This window comes from Nyctibius grandis, chromosome 3 (assembly GCF_013368605.1).
Source record: "Nyctibius grandis isolate bNycGra1 chromosome 3, bNycGra1.pri, whole genome shotgun sequence".
In the NCBI taxonomy this organism is placed as follows: Eukaryota; Metazoa; Chordata; class Aves; order Nyctibiiformes; family Nyctibiidae; genus Nyctibius; species Nyctibius grandis.
The window spans coordinates 69669860-69691493 of record NC_090660.1 but is presented as its reverse complement, the minus strand read 5'-3'; the positions used below and the strand labels follow the sequence as shown (position 1 = coordinate 69691493).

Genomic DNA, 21634 nt, shown 5'->3' with positions numbered 1-21634 from the left:
CCTTACAACTCGTAACTGGGAACCAACAGCACCTTTGGGTTCCCCGAGCCCGCTGGCTGAGCTGAAGGGCAGAAGCCGCAGGAAGAGGAACTGCATGTCAACCATGTCAGCTAATGCCTGCCAGACGCACGGCAGCTGCGAGAGCAGCCGATGAGGTTGCCGTGCTGCTGACGCACGCACCAGCAGCGGTCACACAGGCAGGGAAGCAGGCTCAGGTTTTGCTGTCTCCGTATTCCCGGCTGTTTCTGGCATGTCTGACATACTGACAATTCTGCTGACTTCCACGGGAGATGCCACGGCTCTGCTTGGTACTAAAGCACGTAGCATGTGCTTGAAGATTACGTTTGCAAAACTCAGCTTCCTTTAAAGCACACTCCTTTCAGAGACTTATAGCATTCATCTCTAGTGGCCAAAATAATCTTTGCCAGGGCATAGCTAACACTAGAGTTCCCCAGCCCCTACTCATATGCACTAACTAAAACACAAAAGAGAAACTTCAGCTCTTTCAGAGGGCAGATTGCTTTAGAAACTGAGCTGGACCACCTTCCTAGCAAGCATTTTCTTGCCATATTTTCCACAAGCCTAATTTCATAAATTGTGATTGTTAACACACCGAAAATCCCATAAAAATCCTGAATCCACAGCTGTATGCTAAAGTAGACACTACATGTAAGTGTAACTATGTAGAATCACAGAATCGTAGAATGGTTTGGGTTGGAAGTGACCTTTAAACGTCATCTAGTCCAACCCACCCTGCAATGAGCAGGGACATCTTCAACTAGATCAGGTTGCTCAGAGCCCCGTCCAACCTGACCTTGAATGTTTCCAGGGATGGGGCATCTACCACCTCTCTGGGCAACCTGTTCCAGTGTTTCACCACCCTCATTGTAAAAAATTTCTTATTTATATCTAGTCTAAATCTACCCTCTTTTAGTTTAAAACCATGTCCCCTTGTCCTATCACTAGAGGCCCTGCTAAAAAGTCTGTCCCCAGTACTCAGCCATCGCTGTCAAAAATGGCAGTCAGTGAGTGTGGATGTTAAGCTAACAAAACAGCAAAATGAGTACAGCAGAGTGGGAGTATATTTGATTACTTGCTTGAAAAATGCTATCTTTTTAAAAGGTGTTTAATTCACCTGGGGAAGCAGTCCTTACTTTCCTTTTTGCAAAAACAGAACGTTTCACCCCTTGTAAATGCAGATTTCTTTCTAGACTGTTCAAGGCAAAGGCGCTATGAAGTCAGTGAGCACGAACAGCAGTCTGGCAATGGGAACACCACAGCGCTCTTCAACACCTCTTGGAAAATCGGCTTCAGCTGGGGGTTCATGTTCAACTACCTGCACTACATTCTTCAGCTATCTGATAGTCACAGAGACTACATCCTCCCCTCCCTTTCTCCCATTCTCAGTCCCTCCTTAGCTGCCAAGGTCACTGTAAGGTGGCAAAGGCCATTCCTCTGGATAAGAAGGCAACATACCAAGTGGAACCTCTTCTTGTCCATTTTCTTCCTGCTGTATCACAAGTCCATTGCTAATGTACCCTTCTGCAATGGGTTGGGTTCTTACAGCAATTTTTGTTGCAACAGACATCTTGTGTGCACACATGTGGACTAGCTGTGTAGCACGGTTGGGAGCAGGCCAGCCTCGTGCAACACTGCAGATGCACGGGGGGAAAAATAAGCCAATCCTCAGCTAACATTTGTTGCATTTGCAGTCTTTCTGAGAAGCTGGGATAGTCTTGTAAACTGCCTTGCCAGAATAGTGTGATTAGACAGTCATGAAGAGTTCAAGTGTGTGTAAACCAAAGTGCCTGATCTTATTTAAGTAGCTCACCATGAGCTTCCTCTTCCATGTTTGTTTTTTTTTTAAATCTCTTCTGAAACATAGCTCTCCAAGTTTCTTTCCCCTTAGGCTGTACAGAGAGGTTAACATCACTGCTGTAAGAATAAATTAGTGTTCCATTTGTACAAACCAGAGTCATACCAAAAATACTAGACACATTTTATGTTCTCCTTTATATACAGCCTACATTCTGGGAAAGTGTGATCCACAGGGCTGCAGTAAAATTACCATTACCTTAGCAGCAGGCCAACAGAGTTTGAAAATATTTTTGTTTCTCTTTTGCCTTAAAGACCCATGAATTAACGTTCAGACTGTCAGAGTTAGAGAAGACCAGTGAAACATCTTTGTTGGTCAGAGTGAAATCTCTAGTCTGAGAACCACACCCAGCCTGCAAGTCTATTACACACAGTCCTGTTATCACCTAGTGACAATAAGGGCTCTTTACAAATGTGCTCAAAAACCCAACAGATTCTTTCCATAAGAAAAATCCCAGTATCTCTGTTCTAAAGTTTTGTTTGGGCTGCAGCTAGAAATTCTCAGAGAGGCCTTCCTGAACATCCCTTTAAGATCACTCTGCAACTCCATGCATGGCTCGCTCTCAGGAATTTCTCTTGATAGACTACATCGTAGGTGAAAAGAGGGACATCTCATATCAGCTGTGCTGCACAACGTCCTGGCCTCTGAGGCCAAGTGCAGGAACCGGCTCTGAGAGGTTGCTGTTAGATCGGGGTGACAGATGATGTCCATTTCAAACTACCCGACCTTCAAAGCTTTGTAAATGACAGTCCCTGCCCCTGGCATCTTGGAAGTGATTTACCCAAGTTGTACACAGTTAGAGTTGCTCTCTAATTCATTAAGCTTTTTAAGCCTTAAATTTCTGAAAACAAAATATTCATTTAAAATGAACACAACATCCCCAACTCCAATAAAAAGGTCTGCTATAAAACCACATGTGCTTTCCTCTCCTTATCCTGAGTCTCCTTTCATATCACTTCTCACAGATGTTCTTCTCTCCTTGAATTTTACACACTATTTTCAAAGCTACTTTTTTTTTTTTTTTTCCTGCATAGTGTTATTCATCTCTCCAGATCACGACCTGGGATCCAGCAAGTTTTCCACATCTAAAAAGCTTTTGCCCCACTAAATTCTCAAGGACAAGTTATCCAAAGAGTTCAGAAAACTTTGAAAGCTTATAGCTACACTGAACCCACAATTATAGCAAAAATACCTCCTGCATTGAATATATGTGAAATAAAAATCTATATTTGATATATTGAACATCTATATAACAATACGTGATATATAATATACCATAGAATAGAATAGTTCCAGTTGAAAAGGACCTCCAAGGGTCATCTAGTCCAACTGATTGACCACTTCAGGCCACTTTAACCAAAAATTAAAGCACATTGTTAAGGGCGTTGTTCAAATGCCTCTTAAACACTGACAGGCTTGGGGCATCGACCACCGCTCTAGGAAGCCTGTTCTAGTGTTTCACCACCCTCTCAGTAAAGAAATGCTTCCTAACATCCAGTCTGATATTTATTTATATAGCAATAGTTATATAAAACCGTTATATAATATTTTCATAGTGAATTGTTGGTATAAATCACTAATGTTTTATTACATCTTTTTAAAGCTTTCTTGTCTCTGTAACCTCTGTAAGTTCGCAGGTGACACCAAGTTAGGCGGGAGTGCTGATCTGATGAGGGTAGGAAGGCTCTGCAGAGGGATCTGGACAGGCTGGATTGATGGGCCAAGGCCAATTGTATGAGGTTCAACAAGGCCAAGTGTCAGGTCCTACACCTAGGTCACAACCACCCCATGCACTGCTACAGGCTTGGGCAAGAGTGGCTGGAAAGCTACCTGGAGGAAAAGGACCTGAGGGTGTTGATCGATGGCCAGCTGAACATGAGCCAGCAGTGTGCCCAGGTGGCCAAGAAAACCACCAGCATCCTGGCTTGTGGAATAGTGTGGCCAGCAGGACTAGGGAAGGGATCGTCTCTCTGTACTCAGCACTGGTGAGGCCGCACATCGAATCCTGTGTTCACTTTTGGGCCCCTCACTACAAGAAAGACACTGAGGTGCTGGAGCGAGTCCAAAGAAGGGCAACGAAGCTGGTGAAGGGTCTAGAGCATAAGTCTTATCAGGAGTGGCTGAAGGAACTGGGGTTGTTTAATCTGGAGATAAGGAGGCTGAGGGGAGACCTTATCGCTCTCTACAACTACCTGAAAGGAGGTTGTAGTGAGGTGGGTGTTGGTCTCTTCTCCCAGGTAACAAAAGATAGGGACGAGAGGCAATGGCCTCAAGTTGTGCCAGGGGAGGTTTAGATTGGATATCAGGAAAAATTTCTTCACCGAAAGGGTTATCAAGCATTGAAACAGGCTGCCCAGGGAAGTGGTGGAGTCACCATCCTTGGTGAGTCACCTGGAGTGTGACCCTGGAGTCACCATCTCTGGAGTTATTTAAGGGTGCTTAGGGACATGGTTTAGTGCTGGACTTGGCAATATTAGGTTAACGGTTGGACTTGATGATCTTAAAGGTCCTTTCCAACCAAAACGATTCTATGATTCTATTCTATGATTCTATGAACTGTAACAAGTTAGGATAATAGAGTACACTGGTCTGCAAACTCTCATGCATATTGAAAACCCGGAAAGGTTGGTGAAACAATAACCTATCAGAAATGCCTTCATTACCTATTAGTAACATGAATTACAACTTGCAAAAGCACACTTTTTACTCTATTTTCTATATGCCTCCCTGGACTTCTAATGCTGGTAACTGACTGAGGTGAAACACTGGGCTCCGGGCACCTTAGACCTGGGCTTTGACACACAAATCACCCTGGAGTCTCTCTCTAGAGATTTCATTTATGACATTGGATAACTTGTATATTTTGAAACAATCATCTCTGTTCATAAATCAGATACTAGTACCTGAAACATCATTTGATTAGATTTCATTGATTTCACAGTAATTTACATAAGAATTTGAAACCAACAATAGTCCCTTGAGGTTAAGAAAAGTTTGACCAATTGACCCAACTTAAGAAATAAAAATCACAGAATCACAGAATCACAGAATCACAGAATGTTAGGGATTGGAAGGGACCTCGAAAGATCATCTAGTCCAATCCCCCTGCCGGGGCAGGATTGCCTAGACCATATCACACAGGAACACGTCCAGGCGGGTTTTGAATGTCTCCAGAGAAGGAGACTCCACAACCTCTCTGGGCAGCCTGTTCCAGTGTTCAGTCACCCTTACAGTAAAGAAGTTTTTCCTCAAATTTAAGTGGAACCTCCTGTGTTCCAGCTTGCACCCATTGCCCCTTGTCCTGTCAAGGGATGTCACTGAGAAGAGCCTGGCTCCATCCTCTTGACACTTGCCCTTTACATATTTATAAACATTCATGAGGTCACCCCTCAGTCTCCTCTTCTCTGAGCTAAAGAGACCCAGCTCCCTCAGCCTCTCCTCATAAGGGAGATGTTCCACTCCCTTAATCATCTTCGTGGCTCTGCGCTGGACTCTCTCTAGCACTTCCCTGTCCTTCTTGAACTGAGGGGCCCAGAACTGGACACAATACTCCAGATGCGGCCTCACCAGGGCAGAGTAGAGGGGGAGGAGAACCTCTCTCGACCTGCTGACCACACCCCTTCTAATACACCCCAGGATGCCATTGGCCTTCTTGGCCACAAGGGCACACTGCTGGCTCATGGTCATCCTGTTGTCCACTAGGACCCCCAGGTCCCTTTCCCCTACGCTGCTCTCCAACAGCTCTGTCCCCAACTTGTACTGGTACATGGGGTTGTTCTTGCCCAGATGCAGGACTCTACACTTGCCCTTGTTATATTTTATTAAATTTCTCCCCGCCCAACTCTCCAGCCTGTCCAGGTCTCTCTGAATGGCTGCGCAGCCTTCCGGCATCTCAGCCACTCCTCCCAGTTTTGTGTCATCAGCGAACTTGCTGACAGCGCACTCTAATCCCTCATCCAAGTCATTAATGAATATATTGAATAGAACTGGTCCCAGAACCGACCCTTGCGGAACTCCGCTAGACACAGACCTCCAACTGGACTCTGTCCCGCTGACCACTACTCTCTGGCTTCTTTCCTTCAGCCAGTTCACAATCCACCTCACTACCCGATCATCCAGACCACACTTCCTCAGTTTAGCTGCGAGGATGCTGTGGGAGACCGTGTCAAACGCTTTACTGAAATCGAGATAGACCACATCCACAGCTTTACCATCATCTATCCACTGGGTAACATCCTCATAAAAGGCTATCAAGTTGGTTGAGCAAGACTTCCCGTTGGTGAAGCCATGCTGAGTGCCCCTAATGATCCCCCTATCCTTGATGTGCCTAGAGACAGCACCAAGAACAAGTTGCTCCATCACCTTTCCAGGGATGGAGGTGAGGCTGACTGGTCTATAGTTACCCGGGTCCTCCTTCCTGCCCTTTTTGAAGACTGGAGTGACATTCGCTTTCCTCCAGTCCTCAGGCACCTCTCCCGTTGCCCACGACTTAGCAAAGATGATGGAGAGTGGCCTAGCAATGACTTCCGCCAGCTCCCTCAGCACCCGCGGGTGCATCCCATCAGGGCCCATGGATTTATGGACGTCCAGGTTGCTTAATTGGTCCCTGACCCAGCCCTCATCAACCAAGACAGATTCCTCCTCTATCCTGATGACTTCTGAGGCCGCAGGGGTCCAGGGCTCCTCAGGACAGCCTCCAACAGTATAGACAGAGGCAAAGAAGGCATTCAGTAACTCCACCTTCTTTTTATCCTCTGTCTCCAGGACCCCCACCTCATTCATCAGTGGGCCTACATTGCCTCTAGTGTTGGCTTTACCTGCAATGTATTTGAAGAAGCCCTTTCTGTTGTCCTTGACCTCTCTTGCAAGGTTTAATTCCAAGGAGGCCTTAGCTTTCCTAGTTGCCTCCCTACATCCTCTGACAACAGACTTATATTCCTCCCAAGTGGCCAGCCCCTCCTTCCACGATCTGTACACCTTCTTCTTCCACTTGAGTTTGCCCAGAAGTTCCCTGTTCAACCATGCAGGTCTCCTGGTACCCTTCCTTGACTTCCTACCTGTTGGGATGCTCTGATCTTGAGCTCGGAAGAAGCAGTCCTTGAACGCTAACCAACTATCTTGGGCCCCCTTACCTTCTAGTACCCTGTCCCATGGGATTTCCCCTAGCAATTGCTTGAAAAGGCCAAAGTCGGCCCTCCTGAAGTTCAGGGTTGTGATTCTGCTAGCTATTCTGTTCCTGCCACATGAGATCCTGAACTCTACCATCTCATGGTCGCTACAACCAAGGCTGCCCTCAACCTTCACCTCTTCAACCAGACCCTCCTTGTTAGTGAGGATCAGATCCAGCAGCGCTCCTCTCCTAGTTGGCTCATCCACCATTTGCATCAGAAAGTTATCATCAATGCACTGGAGGAACCTCCTGGACTGGGGATGGCTGGCTGAGTAGGCCTCCCAGCAAATATCAGGGTAGTTGAAATCCCCCATGACAACCAGGCCCTGTAATTGCGAGACTGCTCTCAGCTGCCTGTAGAAGGCCTCATCACCCTCCTCATCCTGATCCAGTGGCCTGTAATAGACACCCACAACAGTATCACTCCTGCCAGCCTGCCCCTTAATTCGCACCCACAAACTCTCAACTCGCTCCTGATCTGCCTCTGGACAGAACTCAATACATTCTAGCTGCTCACTCACATAAAGAGCAACTCCACCACCTCTCCTTAGCGGCCTGTCTTTCCTGAACAGGACATAGCCATCCATGACCACATTCCAGTCATGCAAGGCGTCCCACCAAGTCTCTGTAATTGCCACTAGATCATAGCCCCCCGACCGAACACGGATTTCTAACTCCTCCTGCTTATTCCCCATGCTGCGTGCATTGGTGTACAGGCATTTCAGGGAGCGAGCTGGGCACACCGATTTCATCCCAGATTCACCCCCTGATTTCACCCCAGGGGGATGGGGGGCCTCCTGGTCTACCTCAACACTAGAGCATTGCCCCAGTGGTGCAAGCCCAGCTACCACCTCATCCCCCTTCGAATCTAGTTTAAAGCTCCCCGAATGAGCCCTGCTAATTCCTGTCCCAGAACCCTTTTGCCCCTACGACATAAACCTTTCCCATGTATCACTGTCACGCCTGTTGTCTTATAAAACCAGCCATTATCAAAGAACCCAAAGCCCTGCCTGTAGCACCAGTCTCGTAGCCAGGCGTTAATAGAGAGAATCCTACTATTCCATCCCACGTCATCACCTGAAAATGGAAGGAGGGAGGAGAAAACAACTTGTGCCCCAGACTCTTTCACCAACCGTCCTAGGGCCTTGTAGTCTTTCTTCATCCCCCTCAGACTACGGGATGCAGCTTCTTCCCCACCTGTCTGGAAGATCAGCAGGGGGTAGTAGTCTGTGGCCTTCACCAGGCTGGGGAGTTGCCTGGTGATATCCCTGATTCGGGCTCCAGGCAGGCTGCAGACCTCCCTGTGATGGGGGTCAGCTCTGCATATTGGGCCCTCAGATCCCTTTAGAAAGGAGTCTCCAACCACCAGTCTCTCCTCTTCTCTTCTTCCTTGTGGAGGAGGTAGCTATACGCCCGTCAGGTTTTTCTGACTGTGGTGGGACCTCTGATATAGGTTGCCTCTCCACCACATCCCCATTGGACCGGCTGTATTCCACTAGGGCTTCATATCTATTGCTCAGAGGCACCTGTGGAGGCAAGGTAGGCAAGGAGGGCACTCGCCTTTTGCCACGGCCATAGACTTGTCTCCACTCACTCTTCTCCTCTAGGTTATTGTTTTCCACCTGAGAGGGGCAGAGTACAGGGGTCCCTCGATCCTGGGAGCTCTCCGGCAGGTGCTCCCATTTTTGTTGCAGGGAGGGCAGAGCCTGGCTCCACCAGTCTATCTCCATTTCAGCCTCCCGAATGCTCCTAAGCCTTTCTACTTCGGCTTGAAGCCTTTCAACCTGGCTTTGCAGCTGTGCCGCTCAGCCAAGCAGATCATCTACTTGCTCACAGCGCACACAGCCCCCTGACACCACAGAGACGGTGTAGCATTCCCTGCAGCCTTTATGACGCATTTAAGAACACTGAAGGAATCTCATAAGCACAAACTCACAAACTTGTACTTACACTTTCACCTCACAGCTGCTCAAATTGAAAGCAGCCTTTCCGCAAAGGAAAGCGGCTCTGTACCACTGCCAACTAAGCAGGATACCACTGCCACCTAAGCAGGTCACCAGCAGTATCTAAGAGTTAAGCCTAACTTCACATATTCCCTTTGAAACCTCTTTTATCTATTCCCTCCTTTCAAGTAACCTTATTTACTCAGACCAAAACTTATTTGAAAAGCAAATTCTTTTTTTAATGCAAAAAAACTCAGGATAATGTTGCCCAGAATGAGTTTCAGACTGAGAGAGAAATAAACCTCCTTAATTTTGAGCATATTTCTTAAAATTTACCTGAGCAGAGAAGTCGATGAGCTTTGGAAGCAACAATTTACTTCCTTCATCACTCTTCAGAAAATCCAGCAAACTTCCTGTTACAACAGAGAAAGATTAGGTCAATGCAGCTTATTACCAAAATAAAGGTCACGCCAGGACCTCAACTTTCTGGATCACAAAATTTTTGCAGTGAAGTGTTTTGACGTATTTTCAAGCTGACTACAGTAAGGCAGTCTCTTTACATGATTTAACAACAGTAACATCCAAGTCAGCATGTCAGGCATCCACGTTGTGCCACTTTCCTGTGTAGAAAACTCCCATCAGACCATACCTTAGTTCAGTGGTGTTGAGTTTGATAAGTACCCTAGTCTACAGACTATCAGGAAAGCTGTCTAGGAGAATCACACATATCAATCCTTTCCACATCATAAAGAATAAATGGCTCAACACTTGTTTATAAAGTTATCAGCAGAATTGCTTGAAAACAGAACAAACCAAGAAAAACTACCACCCAAGACAATCTGAGAAGGAAACCTCACTTATTTTGTATAGTAATGCTCTAGTAAAGGTTGTCCTTTTCTAGTACTGCAGCCATCCTTGCAAGAGCACTCATCACTCACCTTATTACACATGTATTTATCAATTCAAGGGCCACATAGGGCAATTTCTAAGGTTTAAGTGCCTTGCTATGACACCAGACACAGAAGTTAGGTAGGGAGCCCAAAGGAGCCAGAGCTATTTTGGAGGTTATGCTCTGCATCTGAAACAATTAAAAATGCTACATTCAAGAAAACTGTAAAAATAGTTTATTTCACAAATGCAGCAATGAATCATAAAATTAAAACCTCAGTCCTCTTCTAGGATAGGTCCTCCCTCACTTTATACCAGAGCATTCAAGATAATAATGCTAAAATCCCATGTTTTCATTTTTTATTCCTTCCTTTTTAAAGAAAGGGGACTAATTTAGGAGAAGCAGAAGAGTTTACTGTAACATTGCTTGCAGACCCAATGTTGTTCTCACCTTTAGCCATGAATTCTGTTATAATATAAATAGGTTCTTCTTTGGTCACTACAGCATAAAGCCTAACAAGCTTATCATGCTGAAGTGTTTTCATGAGGTTGGCTTCCTCCAGGAAGGCTTGCACAGACATCGTTCCAGGCTTCAGAGTCTTCACGGCCACTTTTGTACTGTTATGATAGTAACCTAAAAGGGGGGAATACGATCAGGGCACTTCAAGTCACTCTGAGCCGCACCGTGCCCCGACTAGTAGGAATTTGTAAAGCATGTGAGGTTGGATTCCAGTAACAGCTAAGAGCCTGAGAGCAAGTGCCAGATGTAGCACAAATATTTACGCTAGAATTCCTTTTTATTTTGCAACTGATACACCATTGCAGTAATCCATTCCCTATTTTTAGAAATCAGTTATCTGAAAAAAAAAATAAAGCAAGCAAATTACCCTATTCCATACCAGGTTTTCATTTACAAGTAGCCCATAAAATATTCAAACAGTCAAGAGATATTTTAATGAATGTCCACATAAATTGTCTCAGAATCTAACAGAGTCCATGGATTGCTTGCAAGATTCTGGAGCATCTTTAAATACCATGATTATAACCATTTTATGCATGCCAGTCTCATGCTTATAATCCTTTCTGTAACCCTCAGTGCTCAAACCGGAGCATTACAGGGAAGTGCAATCAAATGAGGATTCTCATGACCAACAAAGATACGCTGCCAGGACAGCAATTCTCCAGCGTTCAGAGCAAGATTTAAAACGTGATAACTTCTTATCACATAGCCCATGCCAGGAGTGGAAAAGACTGTGGCTGTTTCACTTCTCTGTTTATCAAACCTTCTAACATAATATTCTAATTATATAAAAAGCAACTATCAGGAAAGAGAAAAGCAGTGAACTATTTTCTGCTTTAATGTTTTTCAAACATAAAATAAATGTTAAAATAGCATTAAAAAAAAATAGTAGCAAGCACTGATCCTAAAGTTTATCTTGTGAAGTCATTTAATTTGAAAAATAAAAGAAATGAAAGAAAAAAAGAGAGAGACAGAAAGAGAGAGGGATATAAATGCAACTCTTTCCCCCACCATACCCATTTCAACATTGCAAAAATAGTTCTCGGAAGACGTAGAACTTTCATGACTCAATGAAATAGCCTCATTTCCTTATTCAGCAACAATCCAGATAGTATTACCACAATGGATACGCCTCTAAATTGGAGTCCACAATTTCCTTATACTATTTATCATCCTAACATAAGCAATCAGTGGCAAAGCAAGGAACTAACTTCCAGATCTTAAGGGATTGCTCTAACCACTGCATCTTCTATCACTTTTTTTTAAAGAAGGATCATCACCTGAGAAAAGTCACTATGTCTATCACAAAATATTCACCTGCATGATTATTAAATGTATTTCTCCAAACACAGTGAGGTCAAAGCTTAACAAAGATATGCCTCTAAATGATCTAATAATAAGAAATGGCAACTACAGGTCAAATCTGCTGTTAAAGCTCAGGTATACAATTTATATCTATGAGAAAAACAGATGTTAAATATATTTCTTTCTGCTTAAGAAGAGAAAGCTTATTTGTATCGTTTCTACTATTCAATCCAATACCCTAAAGCGGCGCACTAGTTCCACTCCAAATTTGTTGAATGATCTACTGAACATACTAATATAATTATTTCTGTGAAGTAATTGTGACCAACACACTTAACATTAACAATGTAACAGTATTTTACATTCACCAAAGAGATCCATCAAACCAGGGCTCTACTTACAGAAAGTTTACGTTACTACAACACCTCACTCATACTGATGGCTTCTGCAGGAGAACGGTCTACCCTGACCCTCTGGTGGTAACACAGGAAGCAAATTAACTGATGAGAGCACTAGAGATAATTGATACTGATCTCTCTCACGTTCATGTATTTCATCAGGTATTGGGAGGGATGGGACACCAAACACTGAGGAAAGGTGGTCATGAACTCTATTAGCACACACAATGGCGTCTGTAAAAATGGACCCTTGACAGTTTGGCAAAACTGGAGTTTGTCACTTCTCTTGCCCACCCATTATCAGCAAAACCAGTGTTAACTTGGTTTGGGCTGAGGACCACCTCAGACCTGGAGTAGGCAGTACCTTTTTAGTATGTGTCTGTACCACCCCAGTTTAACAAAGTCCTAGTCCTCATGTCAGGTCACTTATCATTACCATGAGAACCTCTGTGGTAGTTTCCACAAAGACCGTCTGCTTTGCAGGCACACTCTGACTGTACAGGTAAGAAACTGCAGCCTTTGTGCAGGCAGAGGGAAAACTGGTGACCTCAAAGCGCGTCAGCGACAGCAAATGTAATGTTCAATCTGCATCACAGAAGGATTCCAGTGACGCCCAGGGAGATGTGGGAAGGGGTGGCTACAGCACGGCATCACCTCCACTTCTACAGTACCTGCAGCTCTGAACCCTTCGCTAACATCTGCCTTGGCTGAACTGAACCTGGCTCCAGGTGTAAACCCAGCATTTGCTCTGTCACAGTATTCCTTGCCATATGATATGAATGAACACATGGTCAGTTTGCTGCCTAAACATGAATTCAAAAAGATAGGTAAGCAATAAAATTCTTGCTTAGATCTAGAACACCTGACATAAAATTCAGGTTCTTTGCAACTAACATTCAGCTCATGTATGTACTGTAAAAATCCATTTCTGATACTGATGAGATGTACCAGCAAGTTTTCTTGGTTCATTTTAGATGCCTTTTATTTTAATAACAGTTATTTCTGTGGTATGATTCTGATTTTTCTAACAGCTGCATAAGAAATTACACATTCAAAATGCATATTACTTATATTCTAATTTAGGGTTACCAAATGAGAGAATCCTTCACACCTGAGATGAAAGCAAAATGTGTCTCATTAATAAAATACACTATAATGGCTCCATTTGCCTTGTTAACTTTTCTCTTAGCCTTGCTTGAGAATTCTCTTCATGGATTATTAATACCACAGAGCATTATGGTTCACATCATATCAGTGCACACTAGGAACAAAAATGCATAAAACATAGACCCTGCTCTTGCAGTGCTCCTCTGGTTCATCACATCACTAAAGAAGCTGCCCAGATGCACTGAACTCCACAGTCAAAAAACCTTTCATACCATGGGATGAAGCAGGTCTCTCTGCAGTTTAGACTTCTGTTAAAAATCAAATATGATGCAAGCAATGGTACGCAAGTCTGAGGAATGTGATGATACCTTACAGACAGCCATGTTCTTCCCTACATGTTAGAATAGAATCCTCCAAAAATTGTTAGCTTCACGTATTTATTTTGGAGCTGATTATGATTATTTTGACAGAGTAGTATCTTGGACAGGCAAGTCACCCCCATATTCTTGCATGGGCTTAATCAGGCCAAGTTGTGATATGAATTACAGACAATAATGAAGCTGAGCCTACCATTTCTGACCAGATCTCCAGGACTGAAGATGAACAGCTTTGTGAACAAGCCTACAAGATGCAGCTTTTTCCTTCCTCTGCTTTTACAGTTATTCTCTGTAAGGTTATACTGGGAACAATTTGTTTTGTGCTATGGAGGTATGACACTGTTAGAAGCCAGGTAATGTCTCAGGCCATTACGACTGCAGGAGGTACTGGGGAAGAGACTGAGGAACAGCAGCTTCTCTGCATCCTATCACATGTCAGCACATCACTCCTCCTTCACCAACTACAGCCATGACTCAGCTGAAGAGCAGAAGAATGCAACAGTAGCTCCATCTCTAGCTCATCTCCATACAGCCCACTAAATGTGAAGGCAGAAAGTCACAGGCTGCAGTTCTAACCGCTCCATGGTGCAGTGCATAAAATGTGAACGCAACCCTGCCATGCTGTTTTCATCTATCATGTCAGCACAGCTGATGCCCAAAACACACACATAAACACTAACTTGCTAGCCTAAAACTAGAAAGTCTTTATAAAATGTATAAAATTACACAGACCTGTAACGAAGAAAGAAATTAAACACACTTGCAGTGATAGACAAAACTGGGAAATTGATGGTCCTTTATAGCAAGTTTTCTCTGTGTAAAAGAAAACTCTTCAGAGTTGGAGGAGATTCACCTGCCCCATTTCGTAAGTGACGAAGATTCTCTGCTAGGTCACACAGAAGCACAGCTGAGTGCTTGGGGGATATGGGGGTCTGCTTTTGTTCCTAGGGTTTTCTTAGTCCTCCCATAACATAAGCTAACTCCCTCCAAAATGTGCCAGAGGAAGATGTCAACTTGGAAGCCCAAAGAGTACTTATGGACAAACTAAAAAGAAAAAGACTATAGAAGATACACTGGCATATCTTCACATTGCAGTAATAGTATTATCTCTGTCTTCCCATATATCACAGAATCACAGAAGGGTTGAGGTTGGAAGGAACCTCTGGACGGCATATGGTCCAACCCCCCTGATCAAGCAAGGCCACCTAGAGCTCTTTGTCCAGGGCTGTGTCCAGTTGGCTTTTGAATATCTCCAAGGATGGAGACTCCACAACCTCTCTGTGCAACCTGTGCCAGTGCTTGGTCACTGACACAGTGAAAAAGGGTTTCCCGATGCTCAGAGGGAACCTCTTGTGTTTTGGTTTGTGTCCATTGCCTCTGGTCCTGTCACTGGGCACTGAGAAGTGCCTGGCTCCAACCTCTTTTTCACCCTCTCTTCAGGTATTTACATACATGATGAGATTCCCCCGAAGCCTTCTCTTCTCCAGGCTGAACAGTCCCCAGTTCTCTCAGCCTTTCTTCACAGGAGAGATGCTCCAGTCCCTTCATCATATTTGTGGTCCTTCACTGGACTCTCTCCAGTAGCTCTGTACCTCTCTTTACTGGGGACCCCAGTGCTTCTGAATGGGACACTGTTCCCTCTGAAACCACAATTCTAAGTACCCTTTATCAAGAAGAAATTTATCTAGCAATTAAACCATGGAACAATATTTCTTTCTAATTCACACTATGGCTGAAAAATAATTTTGTTCTATATGAGCAGAGAGTGTAACAACTAGGTTATTTCTCAGTACCTCTACGTAACCCCGATGCCCCTGGCTGATCATTACAATACACAGTGTTTGTTGACATCCTGCACCACACAGCTGACCTAATAGGTCTTTTCCAGCTTGAACTTCCTTGGTTCTAAGATTAACCACGCTCCTGATTCGAGAGGACCCTGCGCCACTGCAAATCAGCTTCTCTGCACTTCAGAAAGAAGCTGAGAAGAGGAAACACAGCCCATCGCTTTCACAGTACATTAATTTTTTCTCACAGTGCAGCAATTCAGTTGCAGGGGTTAGGCCCAATTTAGATGTTAAAATAATGACACAAACAAGAGGAAACATCTTGAAGCAGAAACACTCGTTTAAAGTTTTATGCCTTTGTGTGTGTGTGTGCAGAAGTAGTCACTTCCCAAAACGATCTACATTCTCAAGCAGGTGATTACCTTCTGCCACAGACTTTCATAGTGTTTCAGTGTCAGTTAAACGTTTCTTGCCCTGGTTTATTAGACAGAAAAAAACCTGCACAATGGCTGAAGCTTGTCTTAATTAGTATGTAAATTGTCACTCACGTATATCATAGCTAGAGGTTTTCTTAAGCCTTTTCTCGTGAAGGCAGATAAAGGGCTGAATTTGGCTATATTATATTATAGAGATGCATTGCTTGCATTTTTTACATGATTTATATCAAAAGATTGCACTTATGACTGAATTAGAGCTTTCTGATTGACACTGTAGTTGTGTGTGGAATTTGCAGCTCAAACAGCACCATTCTGTGCTTCACTTTTCTAAATAAGAGCATCTCTTCAAAGCAATGACATTCCCATTAGCCTGCCACACTCCCGTGGGTCATCAGAGACCCCTCCATAGCTTTCCATCTTCTAAGAAGTTTTGGGATACACTTTAAGTTGCTCAGAAATGCTCTGCCTATAGAATCTTGTTACTAAATAATAATAATAATAATAATAATAATAATAATAATAATAATAATATATTCTATTATTATAGTAACAATTTTGTTACTATTTAAACATAACCTCCAAACAGGAGATTCAGGAAAGGGTTGAGACAATGATCTGGCCTGAAAAAACACCATCATGAAGACTTTGGGAGGAAAGCATAGTTACCTCAAATAAGATGGTAACCAGTAGCAAGGGTGTAAGTAATGAATAGCACACAGAACATGCAACATGGAACCCAAAAGAATACTCAGATCCCTGAACAGACAGCATTTCAAAAGCAAGAAGATTAAATATTTTTGCAGAATGTGATTAGACAGTGGTCATAGCCCCTTGACACAGGAAGTCACTGAGGCCTGAGAAAATAAGATTGTTTATAAGAAAAGCTAATTATGATTGTAATAATTAATGCTATCATTTTTTGCTCGGTATATATTAACATTTACAACTGTAAGTCTTATGACACTTTCATTACTGGGGACCTGCATGATAGTTCAAGTAGGGGGTGATCAACGTTTAATCTTCTTACTACGTAAGTTACCCTACTTCTCAGCAGCAATCTGGGAGGCAATAATCTTGGATTAAGTGTCCCCATTTTTCAGCCAATATGGCAGTCCCGTGCATTATATAGCAGCTTCTTATTTACCAAGAGACAATGAAGACTCTATACGTAATTCACTAAAAGACATGATTTCTTCTTATTTCAGGTTCTTTACTACTGATTTGAAACAAAGTTCTGAGATGCCCACTGATTTTGAGAATCAGGAGACACATCTTACTGTAAACTATTTCCCTCACAACACAACCAAAAAACCCCTATTGTCTTCAGCCCTCTAAATTACAGTGCTTACTCACTACTTTTTTTCCCTTTAAAAGACACCAAAGGATTTGTTCTATGATATCAGATATCTTCTCCCATCGCAAGTCCTGTCTCCTCACAAGAAGGTATATTCTGGGCCTGACTGTGCTGTTTTATAAGTATATCGGACCAGGTTCACATCCACTATTATTCTGATTGACTTTGAAATGACACTTCTTTCAGCAGATTTAAATACTCTTTCTAAAGGAATAAACTTACCCATCCAGACTTCTCCAAACTGACCAGCTCCCAGTTTCTTCACTAACTTAATTGATTCCCGTGGAATTTCCCACGCATCTTTATCCCATGGTTTTTGAGGCTTGGGACTAATACAAGCTTTTTCCAACTTTCTGCATAAGCCATCCGATTGCTCTGGTTTTCAAAGGAAAAAGAACACACAAAATCCATTACACTCTTGTGCCTCACAACTTGAGACACACGTTACTTAACTGCAGGTGTGCACTAACCAGCTCAAAATAATGTTCAAAATAATCAGATGCTTTGATGAAAATGTAACCTTTCTGGTGCTTTCACATAACTTTAAGCACCTCTGAACTGAAATTTGGTATTCAGGGACAAATTTGATAAAGAAGTGTCACGTGCATCTGGATACCACCAGATTATTAAGGGGTTTTAGTGCAATTTGTACCAAATAAATACAATATAAGATCTGATTACTGACAGTATGTTGATGAAGATACACACTGGAGTCAGGCTTGAGACCTGTCTTCTGAATTTGTCATTAAATATTCTTGCAGCATGGTTTCAGACACATGTGCATGCAAGCATAAGTAGGTCACCATTATTTTTTCTCCAGACACTGACCAGCTATAACTTTAATACAGCTGTTGAATAACTCTCAGGTTTTCCACCTGTGCCAAAGATTTACCACACATGTCTAACAACTCAGAGAAATCTCATGGCCAAGTCCTCACTGTGGCTTTGAAAAATCACTATGTGATTTTCTGTTCTACATTTTTCATCTTCTCTGTCTTCCCCGTTACAAGACTAAAAAAAACCATATTTGGAGCTATCCACTAGGAGGTTATGGAGAATGAAAAGTCACTTTTGTAGCTAAAACACAGGTAGTAACTTGTCTCTTCCCCAACCCCACTTTTTTTTTTTAATAATAAATGCATACGTTCTACGTGGGTGTAATTTTCTTTCTTTGAAGTCAATGGAATTTTACTTCCTTCAAAATGTCATTAAAAATAAATAAATAAATAAATAAATTAATAGGAAATACAAAAAAGAATTCCACACTCAACACCAGACACAAGAAGACATTCACAAGTCTATACGTATTTCTGCTAATTGTGAATACAAATTTACTCTCAAATACAGAATTAATTTATTTACAATGCTGGCAACTCTTACTATAGCTTCACAACATCATAACTTTGATGAGGTGTTTTATAAAGCTATTCTTTATTTCACAATGGTATGCCACAGAGTGATTATGATAATAACATTACTTGGGTTCCGACCAGTTTTACTTTATCTTTGATAACATGCATGCCTGGGCTATTTAGGAAAAAACAAAGATGAAAAGGTTTGAAACAAAACAAGAAAGCATTTCTTTTCCTTCACAGGAAATAATGGCTGTATTCTATTAAGTAATTCACTAACTGATTTAACTTACTTTGATAATGTTTGATCATATCATTGATGTTGGGAAAAGTTATTCTTGGAGAAATGTAAAATCCTCCATTGTCTAGACTCCTAATTTTGTAGTGCTTAATAACATCGCCATGCTGTGGATCATAGTCTCTTATGGAGAGAGAATAGCTGCCTGGGGATAAAGAAAGAACGATCATTAACAGATAGCAAAAGTCTACAGTGTTCACGCATACAGTTGAGCCTAACAAAATCACCTTTTTGTCTGGTTTTCTTTTGTACTCCCTTATTTCCTCAAAAAGCATTTTGCAATCAGCAGGAGGAAGTTAGCCAATAGCCGGTCCTGAAACTGTCACCAAAATGCTTACAGTCATACTTTCTTTCTCAATCTTATTCAACAAACTCAGGAGTTCCATAATCCAGGCAGCTCCACGTCCAACACCCACTTCTACAGAAAGTCCCCCCAGCTCAGGTGGAACTGGCTGGGAAAACAAGGCCAGAGCTGTCACACTCCTCAGGCAGAAGCTCAAATTTGGAGATCAGCGTTTCGGAAAAGGAACATGCTGGATGTCATGGGCCATCTAGCAAAAGGATAGTTTGGAGATGGCTTGGGACATACAGGAGGGAGAACAGATCTGTTAGTCCTAGGGAGCCTAACCTCAGCTGGGATTTAAGATGGGCCAGCAGAGCATCTACCCTTAACTACAGAGCTCTTCGTTTCTTCTACTCGTACAATTCTTCTTGTCCATTTTCAAAGGATAAGAAACCAGCTCACCCCTTCTCTCTCCCCACACACAGATGCAGTGACAGAAGGGGACAGAAAGAAATATTCTGGGGTTACCTTGCCTTATTTTCAGCAGCCTATGTTGAATTTAGGAGTCTTCCTTTGAGAACTTTATTTAGGAGTCTTCATCTGAGAGCACAGAAACAACGATATGGGCCCATTAGAGAGAGCTATCTACTCAAGAATCTGCAGTGTTAGGGCCAGAAAAGCCACCCTGTGGAGAGGACAGATGTATGATCTGCTAAAGGGATTCATGCATCTTCCTCTGGAGGATGCAGTGTTAGAGCATCCAGCTGCAGTACCCAGTCAGGCTGCTGTCAGAGTCCAGGCGCTGGAGCAGAACCTCCTGCGTTCTTCTCAAAGTCCCAAAAAGTCTGGAGACTTCACTAAGCTTTTCAGTACGAAGAGCTCTGTCTACAGCACAAAACTTTACCAAAAAGCTTTTTGAAAAAAATCACACTACAGCACAGACATGTAAACCCTCATTATGCACTAACTACATTTTAAAACTTGTAGCAATGGATACAGACCCAATAATGGAAGACTATAAAATGCAGCATCTGCTGTATACAGTGAAAAGTGTCCTTCAATAAATGAATGATAAATGTTAGGACAAGATCTCTCACTTCATTCATTCCTGCTCCTTGTCAGTGGAATCACACACACACATAAACATACACCCCACCTCCCCCCACACTTTTTTTTAACCTATCTCAACTTTGGGAGTTAACCTGTAACTCTCTTCTCCCTTTTCCTGGTGATTTTCTCATCCTTCTCACTCCTACAGAACTGCAGAAAATTCACACACTGGGACTCACTGGGACTACTCCACACCCAGTGCCACCTGATGCCAATTTTTGTGAAGACAGTCTGTATGTTTTTAACTCTACTATCAAATCCAAAGCAACCCACCCCAAAGCCTACCTTTTAATGTTTCACTTTCTCTGATAAGGAAAGCTCCAGGACTATTTCCAGGAGCCAGGAGTTGTCTTTCGGCATCTTTTCGGGTTATGTCTTTGAAGAACCATCTGAAAAGTATTTCAAAGAGTTAGAACCATTTCTCCCCTCCACCAACAAAGGATACACCACCAGGGTGAAGTAGTAGTTTGCCAGTATTTAGAGCCTGGAGAACTTACTCTTCTGTTTCCAGGGTGTTTACTTTTGCTACGTAGTTGCTGGGAATGAAGCCTTCCTTCCTCGTCGTGAGAGATTTTGCTCTCCACCATTCTCCCAACCTGAAAAGCAGAAACAACAATAGTATTCACAGGAAAGGAAAATGATAAAGTGTTATTTGGGTTCTACAGTGCTGAGAGCTTTGCCCATGCTGGAGAGAGAAGCAGCCCCTTTCCTTTGAACTCAAGGGCCCTGAGAAGCCATTGGCTCTGTCGGATCAATGTTTGGTTGCTGTTACTGAGGGCAGCTGCCAAGTCCTACCAACAGCTCCACATGTGTTTGTATTTTCACATAAAAGGGAGCTCTCTTACCGTTAATACACTCATGTCATAAGTAGGATACAAAAAAATTATAAAGGGATTTAGACGAGTCCAAAGAAAAACTACAATACAATCAGTACTGTCATACTTACTCCTCAATAACTTTCAATTTTTCTCCTTTTTTGAAGGACAAGTCATCTTCATGAAGGCCGTCATAGGGATACAAAGCCACCACAATGAGTCCATGCTCCTCTGTTTCTACAAAGGTAGAAAGCCAAAGGCACGTTCACATTATTTCGCAGGCTGACATGGGCATAGCACACAGCAGTAAGATTCCTATGAAAACGTACCTGCATTGACAAACCTCTGTCCTGGCAAGAGCTGTGCTTCTGGATTTGCCTACAATAAAATATATCTTTAATTAAGCAGTTTTAGATCTTTGTGACAATCTTACATTACAATTGCATATTATTCAGTTCCTTTGGTATCATCTTATACGTCTTAAAAGGAAATGCTTCAATCTTTTCCCAACATTCTTCAAAAGCAAATTCCAACATAAAAATATAGTAAGTCCCCACTAGATTTTGAATTGAGCAGCTCAGTCCTCAGGAAAGTGTGCCACAAGCTGTGGGGAG

The 21634-nt window shown here is 42.8% G+C and overlaps 1 protein-coding gene across 2 annotated transcripts in view; it reads right to left on the bottom strand.

Annotated features, from left to right (window-relative positions):
- LYN (LYN proto-oncogene, Src family tyrosine kinase) overlaps window positions 1-21634 on the bottom strand; it is a 58210-nt gene that overhangs the window by 13115 nt on the left and 23461 nt on the right. For both annotated transcript variants that reach the window (XM_068397266.1, XM_068397265.1), the window contains exons 3-10: window positions 21350-21398; window positions 21152-21257; window positions 20703-20801; window positions 20491-20594; window positions 18808-18957; window positions 17385-17537; window positions 10329-10511; window positions 9326-9402 (exon numbers count right to left, since the gene is read on the bottom strand). In XM_068397266.1, the coding sequence (XP_068253367.1) occupies window positions 9326-9402; window positions 10329-10511; window positions 17385-17537; window positions 18808-18957; window positions 20491-20594; window positions 20703-20801; window positions 21152-21257; window positions 21350-21398 (921 nt within the window). The remainder of the gene's footprint in view (window positions 1-9325; window positions 9403-10328; window positions 10512-17384; window positions 17538-18807; window positions 18958-20490; window positions 20595-20702; window positions 20802-21151; window positions 21258-21349; window positions 21399-21634) is intronic.